At 37.2% G+C, this 11324-nt stretch overlaps 2 protein-coding genes across 4 annotated transcripts; one reads left to right on the forward strand and one right to left on the reverse strand.

Moving 5' to 3' along the window:
* The first annotated feature begins 1221 nt into the window (after window positions 1-1221).
* LOC122055364 lies at window positions 1222-3154 on the forward strand. Its single transcript, XM_042616763.1, has 3 exons — window positions 1222-1395; window positions 1678-2156; window positions 2824-3154. The coding sequence occupies exons 2-3, from the start codon at window positions 1701-1703 to the stop codon at window positions 2974-2976; spliced, it is 609 nt and encodes a 202-aa protein (XP_042472697.1). The 5' UTR covers window positions 1222-1395; window positions 1678-1700; the 3' UTR covers window positions 2977-3154.
* Window positions 3155-4081: 927 nt separating this feature from the next.
* Window positions 4082-11222, reverse strand: LOC122055365 (autophagy-related protein 9-like). Of its 3 annotated transcripts, none has more exons than XM_042616766.1 (10): window positions 11002-11222; window positions 9465-10075; window positions 9066-9380; window positions 8348-8570; window positions 8030-8209; window positions 7734-7940; window positions 6056-6133; window positions 5908-5978; window positions 5686-5790; window positions 4082-4967 (listed from the first exon to the last, which is right to left on the reverse strand). In XM_042616766.1, the coding sequence occupies exons 2-10, from the start codon at window positions 10025-10027 to the stop codon at window positions 4154-4156; spliced, it is 2556 nt and encodes an 851-aa protein (XP_042472700.1). In that variant the 5' UTR covers window positions 10028-10075; window positions 11002-11222; the 3' UTR covers window positions 4082-4153. The 3 variants fall into 3 exon arrangements, with proteins under 3 accessions (XP_042472700.1, XP_042472698.1, XP_042472699.1); XM_042616764.1 differs by having other exon boundaries at window positions 5686-5796; XM_042616765.1 differs by having other exon boundaries at window positions 5686-5796; window positions 10998-11222.
* Between the last annotated feature and the right edge of the window lie 102 nt (window positions 11223-11324).

Here is an 11324-nt window from a genome sequence, read left to right on the forward strand (position 1 = left end):
TGGGAGAGATTGAGAAGAGAGAAAGTATGATGAGAAAGAAAGTGTGATGGGAGAGATTGAGGAGAGAGAAAGTGTGATGAGAGAGAAAGTGTGATGAGGAAAAAAAGAAGGAAGAGAGTGTGATGGAAGAGATTAAGGAGAGAGAAAGTATGATGAGAGAGAAAGTGTGATGGGAGAGATTGAGGAGAGAGAAAGTGTGATGAGGAAAAAAAGAAGGAAGAGAGTGCGATGGAAGAGATTGAGGAGAGAGAAAGTATGATGAGAGAGAAAGTGTAATGAGAAAAAAAGATGAAAGAGAGTGTGATAGGAGAGATTAAGGAGAGAGAAAATGTGTGATAAAACGATGAGAGAGAAACTATGATGAGAGAGAAAATATAATGAGAGAGAACAAGGAGAGATAAGTTATATGAAAGAAAAAATAAATAAATATATTTTGATATTTCATATTAATGGAGAAAATTTTAGTTTTAAGTCAAGGGTATTTTTGGAATAAGGGAATATTTTGATTGATGAAAATAGGGTAATGACTCATTGAAGGGGAGGTACATAAGAATGAGTTATTACCCAATTTCAAGGATTCATTCCCTTATTTGTATTCCTATTTCTATAATCCAAACATTAACAATAGGAATCAATGATTCTCATTCTCATTCCTCACTCCTATTACCTTAAACCAAACGTCCCCTAAGGAAAGAAATAATTATATTTGATTATCTTTTCTCTCTTAATTTTCCTAGAAAATTAGATGTCTTATCCATTTCACTTGGAGAAAGTTAGACCATTTAATTAATATTTTATGTCATAATAATAAATAATAATAATAATTATTATTATTATTATTAAAAAAGAGTCAATTAGGTCAAACGGACATGAAAAAAAATGAGTTGCGTCATATCTATCAAAATCGAACTCCAATTAAGTTAGGCAACGCCTACATGACCCATATATTTTCTAGCCAATTAAAAATCATAATTATCATTGAATATATAAATTATCAATTTTAGATTTATTTTTCTCTTCGTAATTTAAAAACTAATTAAAATTTAGTAAAAAGTTAAATGGGCCAACTAATCCTGGGCCCAGTCTGAAGCGGGCATAAGGCCATGACACGTCATTTCTTCGACCGCGCATCGGCTGGGCACAAATCGACGGAGGCAAATTATCTGATCGAATCGCGGACCCAGATCGAACGGTCGAAGAAGTACTTCTGGATATATGTTTCACCCGCTTCGTCCCCGCGCCTAGGGCACGCGAAATTCCCCCATTTCTCGGTTTCTCCTCCGGCGACTTCAATCGCTGCTGGCGCTGCCGCCTCCGAGAGGAGATCCGCCGGCCAGAGGGGCTCTGGCTCCTCCTCATTCTGTCTCCGTCTACGTGTTTACTCTCCTCATCGCGGTGAGTCCTGGTCTAACATGTCTTCCCCTTCCTCCTTCGCTCCCGCCTGAAACCTACACCTGGTAGAGACGCGCTCCTTCGACACACCTACTGCATCCTTCAATGGAACTCAAGTGGTATTGAGTTTAGGGTTTAGGGATGTGCTATGATAAATCAACTTCTTCAGTACTTCATTATCACATACCGCATTGAACCTGTTTGTTTTCCTTCTTGCAATTGACATTTTTCGTAATTGTGTTTGATTTTTTTTGGGTTCATCATGTACATCATTTTCGCATCTAGAGGATTAAGCTCTGAGAGCCAATATGGCGGCACCTCCAGAGGATGCTCGAAATGCTTACAATGAGTTTTTGGAGAAGGTCAAAAGAACTATTTTCCTCGACAATCTCTCTCCACAGGTGACTGAAGCAGTTGTCAAAAAGGCTCTCGGGCAATTCGGGAATGTGGTGAAATTTGAGTCTATTCCGAACTTGACAATACCATATCCTATCCCTCAAGCCGCCTTGGTTGAGATGGAGAACGAGAAGCAAGCGAAGGGGATAGTAGCTGAGTTGACATCCTACCCTTTCATGATGTCCGGGATGCCTAGACCTGTGAGGGCTAAGCCAGCGAAGATCGAGATGTTTGCTGATCGCCCAGCGCTGCCTGATCGAAAAATACAGGTGCGCTGTGTAGAGACATCTGATCCAGACTTCAATGTGGCAAATGAGCTGAAACTGCTTTACAAGAGACAGAATGCTAATCATCTAGCTATGGTTAAGGTACTACGTTCTGCTTGTGGAGTGATCAAATTGCCTCCTCTTTGTGAATTCATTATTGGCAGATTAATTTGATGATGAAATTGGATCTTTGCTAGCATTTGTTCTCACTTTTTGTTTCCATGTATAGGCTTCTTGGTTTCTTGAATTGTCTGTGCTCCTTTATCTGGTAGCTCACATTAATCTACCGTGGTCCTTCCTACTCTGCTACAAGCAGAATCCAAACCATCTAATTATGATTACGTTACACTTTTTTGCCTGTGAAATGGTTCCTTATTATTTAAGCATTGGCAGATCAATCCAGTGATCAAGTTTGATCTTTGCTAGCATTTATTCTGACTTTATATTGTGGTTTCTTAGAATTCTTGAATTATGTATGCTCATTAGTCCTTTCTCTGATAGCACTGATGAATTTGTAAATCATGCAAATGCATACATTAATCTACTCTGGTTCACATTATGGTACTATTTTGCACATTTTGAATGATTGAATCCCCTCCTCTTCATGATTTAGTTATTGGAAGATTAATTTGGTAATGAAATTGGATGTTTGCTAGCATTTATTGATTGTATCTTGCCATTGGAAGGCTTCTTAGATTTCTTGAATTCGTAAAATTTGCAAATTCTCACATCAATCAACTGTGTACTATTTTTTTTTCCTTCTTTGCAGCATCTTCTAGATGAGGAGGAAAAAATTCATAAAAAGCAGGAGGAAACACTTCAGGGTAACTACAAGAAATACGAGCAGATCGAGAAGCTGATGGTGGAAGGAACCTCTGCGCGTTTGGCACGCCAATATGGACTGAGGTTAGATGATGATTGATACCTTTAGATCATCCTAGCTCAAGCACCTTGGTTTTTTGATACAATTCCCTTGATTAATCTAAAAAATCTGAAGCTGTTCATGTATAGATACCTTTTTCCCTGTGCATCGAAACAATTTCATGTTGTTCGTATTAATATTGAGCATAAAGTAGTTTTGATCCGCGGATTTACTAGTTTCACATTGAATTCATGCCTAAGTTATTCCAAAACGTTACCTAATAGTTCTCAGGGTTCGGTTGGCAGTAAAAATCGACATAAAATTTTTTGGCTTGATTTATTTAATACATATTGGCATCGGTTCGATTTCTAAACGAAATGTACAGTCCTACATAATTGTTAAACGTTAGAAACAAATCCAGATATTTTTTAGAATTTAATAGATTAAAATTATGCGTATTCGGTTCAATCCGCTCATAAAATTCAAGAACTTTAATTTGATTAATATTAATACTGAACTTAATATTCAATTGCGATACATTCCTTGACCCTATGCATTGACCCAAAATATAAATAATCCATTTTTTTAGTCGAATAGGATCTAATCAGATATTCAAATTTTCGCCCTTCCCTTTTTGTCTTTTTGCCAAATTTCAATTTGTAACCTAAAACAAAATTATTCTTAATCTCCGATTTGATTCAACCCGATTTCTTTTGAATTGTTCATAATTAGTTCACCTCGATCTACATTTTTTTCTTCTTCTAATTCGCGATTCTATAAGATAATAATAATGTGTGGTGTTCAAAATCTACCAATGAAATATAGGAGTAAGTAAAATTTCAATTAACTGAAATAATCAATCAAATTCGATTTGATTTATAAAAAGTTTGATTTTTTTTAAAACAAAATATAAGTTATTTTGATTCTATTTTAAATTTTAAAAATTAATTAAATTAATTTTCTATTAAATAATAAAAAAATATTTTTTATTAAATTGATTATGTTTTTATTAAAAATGTTTAATATTTTTTAAAATTAATTAATTTGAGTTAGTTCAATTCTTACTGATTGCTAAGTCCTAATTGTAAACATTCTAGACTCTAGTAAAATGAATGAAGAGCAGAACCCATCACAGCGTCCTTGGAAATTGGAGGATACAATAAAATGGGTGCCCAAAGAATACTATGTGCTTAAATTAAATCATTGTTTGATATTTACAATTGCATGCATTAGGGAATCAAATCATTCCTCCTAATCTTAACTTCATATTTTTCTTCATCTGATCATCATTATCTACAAACGCAAGATCTAGCACTTCATCATCTAATCCCGAATCATCACGGATACTAGACGATGCTTGATGTTCTCCCAGATCTTCTATATCATCTCCATACTTTAGGACATCATCACTGTGATGGCTATAATTATGGTTGTGAAATCTAGTTGGAGGTTCAAGAAAGCTGGTTCCTGTTGCTAAAGAACTCGCTCTGCGCTCCCACCATCGTGCCATGGTGCGAGAATGATGCATGCCATCTTGGGCTGGCGAGCTCTGAAAGAGCGAGCCAGAAGTGGAGGCTTCAGCACGACTTAGTAGCTGGTCGGAAAAGGAGAGGTCCCAATGCTGGTCCTTGTTCTCAACCTCATCTCTCAAATTGTTCTGGCTTGCAATGAAATCTTGGTTTGGCTTGAAAGCAACTTCGGTTCTTGGCGAAGGTAAACCTTCTTGGTTTTCTAGCACCTCGAGAGGTTTGGATGCATGATAACAATCCAAAATATATGGATGATCCAAAAGTTCACGGTCCATGGCAAATGGAGAATCCAGGTGACAGCCATTTTTCAGGAAGCATCTATTACTGCTTAACATATTTGGAGTGAATCTGTGAACGATATCAGGTTGGCTACTCAAGCCTCTAGTGGGTTGCCATTTCCAGGTCTGCAAAAGGTCTGAAACACGAGCTAAATGTGTTTGCTTCTCCTTGAACTTCTGAAGAGTGGAAAGGAACTGCTGGCCGTCGGCATCTGGTTCCGAATACAGATATGCACACTGAAAACTGCAAAAGATGCAAATGATTTACAAGTCAAGAAACCGAAGTAGATCCTAGTAAAGTCACAGTTTAAAAAGTATGATAATAGTATAAATATGAAAAGTATCTCCTAAGAAGAATCAAGTATACAGATCAATTATTCAAGCTAAAATTTGGTTAGATAGCTGATTATACAGGGAAATTAGGATTGCTCAAGACAAATTCGAAGTGTGAATTATAAAGCAGTTAGAAAAATCAGGGTTTGTTCATGTATTTTGAAGCATTACAAAAAGCACCAGAGCAAAAGGCTACCTTGAGTTAAGAATTAGTATAATGTGCTGACCAAACAAAAGTACTAAAAATGGACATAAGTGTAAGGCAATTTTCAGTACAATAAATGAGTAGCATAAGTTACATCAAAACAACAAAGTACACATTTTGTTCAACCTAACAGAAAAGCATAAATTCTAGCAAATGCTCTTATCGGGTGTGCTAATTCAGTATCACACTGAAAGAGAAGAATGTATGGCATGGCCTATTGTGCAATGTAACTAGTATCATAACTTTCAACAAGATCAGGTTATAAATCGCTAGGAAACTATCGTTAATGCTAAACCACCAGTATTTGCATTCTGTATTTGAAATGTGTACTCGCCTTATTGCTGTAATTTGGAGAAACTAAGAAGCACAAAGAGAATATAGTGGCATCTATGTTCAACAACCAAACATCTAGCAAAGGTAATACCTAAAGAATGATTTCTCCATTTTCCCTTGGGAAGAACTCCTTTCTTTTTCTGCCGGACAGGGGGAACCATATTTTGTATTGCCGTGATTTTTGAAGTTGAATGTGCTGAAACTAAGTTATGAAGAATGTAAAACTTTATAAAGAAATGTCATAAACTCTTCTACTGATGATTGCCAGATTTTTTTTTAAAAAAAAAAAGGCAAAAGGAACATTGGAAAAAACCTGCAGACATCACCGACTCCCTCAACGTAAACAGTGTGCTCCAAAATAAAATGTAGGATATCATCTACACGCTATAAAGCCATATATAGGTTATGAAATGACACATATTGTTGTCATATTTATCCAATTCCAAACACTTAAGAATTACCTCTGGCAGGAAGAATACTAGGATTATAGGTGTTAGGAAGATTGACAGCAGCTCTTCCAACAGCATTGTTCCAGTATACTGCAAAATGAGAAATCTCATCATAATGCTCATTGTTGCAAGTGAAATATCATATTAAAACCATAGGAAGTCACACTGTAATGTAAGATTGCTCATATGATAATATAAACTCTAGAAATACAAAAAGGAGATGCTAAGATGATGTCACTTTCTTATTTACAAATAATTACTTATTTAACTGGAAGCAATTATGTAAATCATAGAGGGCCCAAGAAGATAAAAAGGACAATCCGGTGCACGAAGTTCCCACCATGCGGGGTCTCAAGGAAGGATCCATTGTACGCAGCCTTACCCTGCTTTTTGCAAGAGGCTATTTCCAAGATTCGAACCCGTGACCTTTTTGTCACATGACAACAACTTTACCGTTGTGCCAAGGCTCCCCTTCAGAGGGCCCAAGAAGATCAATGCATAAAATCATTCCAGCCAAGATTTTCTTCAGAAGCGAGCATTAAAGAAATTAGCATCTTTGAACTGAAATGCAAACTTTTTGGGTATATTGTTCACACTTCTCATAAGGTATTGAAGTACTAGTGGTTGAATAAATAAACATAAAGGATACAAACAAATAATGCAACTATATGTACAACTGTGCCCAGCTACATTTGTTCCCTTGAAGTCCAACAGTCCATATTGCATGTGCAAATAGCCGAGTACGACACTGAAATTGATGATCAATATATTGTAACAATGTAATAATGTTTTCCTACAACCACAAGTGATTTTTTATTTGATATTTGATTGAGGATGCTATATTGGACAAGGTATAAAATCTCGACTCATGCCGAGGTTTCGGTCTTGGACCGGAACAATACGATTTCGGTACCACATTGTGTCGTGCCGATATAGTTTTGATAATTTTAAATAAAAATATATAAACTAAAAATAAAAAATTAATCTGAATATTTTGAAAAATAAAAATATATTTTTTTAAAATGTATATTAAATTAATAGGATGGTTTTATTAGGGTTTAATTAAGGCTATTTAAATTATCCTATAGCTAGGAGTTGATTGAATTTATTAACTTAAGTTTTTTAATTAAAAGCATGGTTCTTCAACTGCTCTATGCTATCAGTGAATGCAAGGCCGCATGTGGCCTCCACGGTAGCTGCGAGGCCATCACGATGCCTCCACGGCGGCCGCGAAGCCATCACGATGCCTCCGCGGCGGCCGCGAGACCTCGCGATGCCTCCGCGGCGGCCGCGAGACCTCGCGATGCCTCCGCGGCGGCCGCGAGACCTCGCGATGCCTCCGCGGCAGCTGCGAGGCCATCACGGCCTCGGCGGCTGCTGCAAGGCCCGCGCATGGCCTTCACGATGCGCCACAACGCCTACGTGGCCACAGTACCTCGAGTGTGCTAGTGTTGATTTCGGTCAGGCAGAACGAATTTTTTTGCGTGTACTGGGCGACACAGCATGATATTTTAAACCTTGATATTGGTTTTAAAAAAACATTAGTTCTAAAGGGAAACTTGTTATATGAGATACAAACTCTAACAAGAAGCTTATTTTATTGGATCGCAAGCCAACATCTAACAAACAGCATAAAACAGTGAATAACTGCATTACCAGGTTCTTAAAAGGTAGAAAAAGAAAAATTTACCTGGAACATGGACTGAAACTCTGCCCGAACCAAATCAGTCTTTTCTTTGCCACGCCATCTCTTTGGCATATAATGTGTATAGTTTACGACAAGGGACATTGCTCCATCATGATCAAGGACCTGAACCTCATCTGATATAGCAGCTCGACTTATAGCAGTTGCAGATCCAAAAATGGCAGCATACCAGAATAAGTTTCTGCCAAAAACCTGCACATTCAATTGAACTAATAAAACTGTAACACCATGTCTGGCATGGAAAAACTTAATATTACAAAAATGGAATTTATCAAACTTACATGGCCCTCCAGCAGAGATTCATCCATAAAAGCAATGATGATCAAAATAGCAGCAAAACCACCAGATACAAAAGAGATGAATTTGGCAATAAGGGACACACAAGGTGCAGGAAATTGCTTTAGATAGTTTGAAGCATATGCTATGCTATTGTTCATTCGATATCTGAATAAATGTTCAACCTGAGTTGTACAAGAAATGTCAGCAAATAACAGATACATTACTATGGATAACCCATCTTAGTGATCTATCAAAATCACTATAATTAACCATTCATGGAGTAGCCAAAACAAGTAGTGATAGGTAATGAACCAATATACCTCATTGAACTCCCTAAAGATCCACTTTGATAAGTTAGACCACCTTCGAGATGATGCTGTGCTTGGATGATGATAGAACTGTTCTGCATGCCTTAGAAACAGATACACCAACATGAATATTGCTAAACATGGTGAAATGAGAAACATCACGATCCCAATAATCCTGATCCTCATCCTTAACAATGAAGTGTTCTCTACGAATTCCCTCTGAACACAAAATTTACTGTAGAAAGTAGTTCTTGTCAGCACTATATTATCAAGGAGTGCACTGCTTTATTCGGTCTTAATAAATTTCAAATGTTGCCTGGGGCATTAAGCAAAACAAGAAATATACTCACATACCTATAGCAAACTAAGGAATATGCTGTCTAACTAGCTTTACAAATTAAATATACAATAAGAAAAAAAAATAAGAAAATATAAATCATTAACAGAAAAGTGAACATCTCCACTGTATATTTATGAATTATAAATAAGAAAGGGAAAAGGGGAAAATATCACAGCGGTATTAGTCACACAATCTCCTACCAAAACTCCCACGTGAAGAATCTATTAAAATTTAAAAGTTTAAAATTAAACAAACTCACTCTAGAACCAGGAGATCTTTAGAAAATATCTCACCTTTTTCCCCAAATGGTAACTCTATGCTTTTGAATTGGCTATTTCAAACTATTAATCCTAAAAAAGTACTTAAGGTTATGAATATCAAAGAAACTACCTGTCAAACATGCTTTGAAATATGCACCAATTTAGTATCCACTCAAGGGTCTTTGGTAATATTATCTGATATTTTCTTCCATTTTTTATTAGAGAAGGACCAGCTCCAGGTACCAACCAAGGAACTGGAAAAGCAAGAACGCCTTTGTTGAGCATTGCAATTAAATAATTCTCCTTGCGCATCATTCGCATCACTATGTCATGTGCAGAAAGTTTCTTTACCACACAAAGTCGCTGTGTATGCTGTGACTGTATGATTTTTTCTAACACAGTCTGCCATGAAGCTGCCTGAATTTCACGATCTGTGATATTGAGACTGGAGAAACAAGCAAAAGTAACCTTGATTGATCTAACATTTCCTAGATAAATGTATTAGGATTTTGCCAAGCATAAAATGTACCTGTTATAATAGAAGTTGCGGACTTTAAGCATGCCTTTGAACTGTACAATGAATATCAAGAAGTTAAATACCCCGTAGATTGCCAACATAACCATGCACCCAACAATGACACCTTTTGTTAATGTAAACGGGACTAATGGGTGCTTTTTTATGGCTATTTCTGCAAGATCACAAGTCTTATATCTAGACTTCAGCGCATCAATCCCACATTTTGCAGTGTGCAAGGCAGGCCAATCAACAACCAACAAGAAAAACCAAATAAAAAATTCCATGAAGATTACAGTCAGGATCTCAACTATCCACTTTATAGTAATGCACTTCAGGCCCTTTCCACAATAGTAATTATAGAGAGACTCAAAGAAGATATCTAAATCAACAATTAGCTCATTGTCCTGTTCTTCTCCTGTAAGAAGATCAGATGGGCTATCAGGTTCAGCAGCTGGCAGTTTAGTGTAATATGTCAATTCAATATCAATCGCCCTATCATCAAGCACTTGGGAATTCAGGAATCTCCTGTTTTTCCATGGCCACTTAAATCTTCTTAGAACTCCCCAACTGGACATCTTTGATTAAAAATCAAACTAGGCAGGGCCATATTAACATGCGATCATCTGAAGAACAAATAAGATAGAAATGTTATGAATTTATCAGTAACAACATTACCTTTAATTTACATAACAGTCAAGTGGGGAACCTGCCCTAGTATACATCTAGAGACATAGCATAAGGTTGCATTATGCACCAAGAACGATAAAAAAATACCAAAATGTGAAGCAAGGGAAGACAGGAACAGGATGGGAACCAAAAGAGAGACTAAGTAGATGATCATTCTATTATCGAAACCTTCCACTTTCAACTAGTTGAGAAGTGCAAAAATCACCAGTTCTACCAGACAACCAGCATGTTTTCAAACATTGGATAGTCCAGTAGTCCTGCTAGTGCCGTATATTGACAGAATTAGGCAGCTTCTACATCCTCTACTACTCTACTTGACTTAGGAAACGAGTTAAAGTAGGCTGTAGATGAAGAAATAAAACGTATTACCGATATGTGATAATGTCATGATCATCACCCAACACCCACCTTACTGAAGTCACATGGGAAACAAGGGAACTATTATTTAACCCCCAAAAATAACAAATTATATCCAAATAAGCTCAATTTCCCACCCAAGAAATAAATGCTATGTCATGACGAAACAAATATGCGGATCCACAATAGTACAAAAAGCTACCAAGCTGACTCCTTCCATCCAATCTCTGTAATCCAACATTATCTCGTTTACAGAACGACTAAAAACTAACTGCTACACTTCAATTTTGGGAGATGATAACGTTCAAAAACAGGAATGAACTAGCAACGGCCTCGAGACCAAGATTTAGCCAGTCAAAACACGGCAACTGAATCTAAGAACATGGATAAGAAAAAAACAACTTAGCATCCAAAATAGATCCAAAAGAACCATCTAGGAGCTGAGTTAACATTCAACTATCAGAAATTGGCAAAAATTCAAGACAGAAGATAAATTCTTACCGACCTCTCTGAAATCGCCAAGGAGTCGATGAGCAGCGTTGTAAGAAGCCAAGAATAGTCGATGGCGAGGAGTTAGGGGTTCGATTCCGTGTCGCCTCGGCCTTCTTTTCCTCGTCGCTTCGGCTTCGGTTCCTTCCTCCCGCCCGCCGTCGTTTCCTTCCCATCTCGCTCCCTCTCTCTCTTTCGTCTCTATTTAATTCTCTCTCTTCCCGATCGATGCGGAGTTTGGATTAGGTATCGTGGTGCGCATGGCTAACGAAGTTACTCACGCCACGTCAGATTTATGCGGACGCTTTTAGACGTTGAGTGGCCGATTCACCCACGACA

This window comes from Zingiber officinale, chromosome 3B (genome assembly GCF_018446385.1).
Source record: "Zingiber officinale cultivar Zhangliang chromosome 3B, Zo_v1.1, whole genome shotgun sequence".
Taxonomy (NCBI): domain Eukaryota; kingdom Viridiplantae; phylum Streptophyta; class Magnoliopsida; order Zingiberales; family Zingiberaceae; genus Zingiber; species Zingiber officinale.

Bases quoted from the DNA above. Each gene is read 5' to 3' on its own strand.
- LOC122055364 (XM_042616763.1), top strand. From the start codon at position 1,701: ATGGCGGCACCTCCAGAGGATGCTCGAAATGCTTACAATGAGTTTTTG. The intron at 2,157-2,823 runs GTACTACGTTCT...CCTTCTTTGCAG, and splicing joins ATCATCTAGCTATGGTTAAG to CATCTTCTAGATGAGGAGGA.
- LOC122055365 (XM_042616764.1), bottom strand. From the start codon at position 10,027: ATGTCCAGTTGGGGAGTTCTAAGAAGATTTAAGTGGCCATGGAAAAAC. The intron at 9,381-9,464 runs GTACATTTTATG...TTGTTTCTCCAG, and splicing joins CGCAACTTCTATTATAACAG to TCTCAATATCACAGATCGTG. The intron at 5,797-5,907 runs GTTTTTTCCAAT...TTCATAACTTAG, and splicing joins GGAGTCGGTGATGTCTGCAG to TTTCAGCACATTCAACTTCA.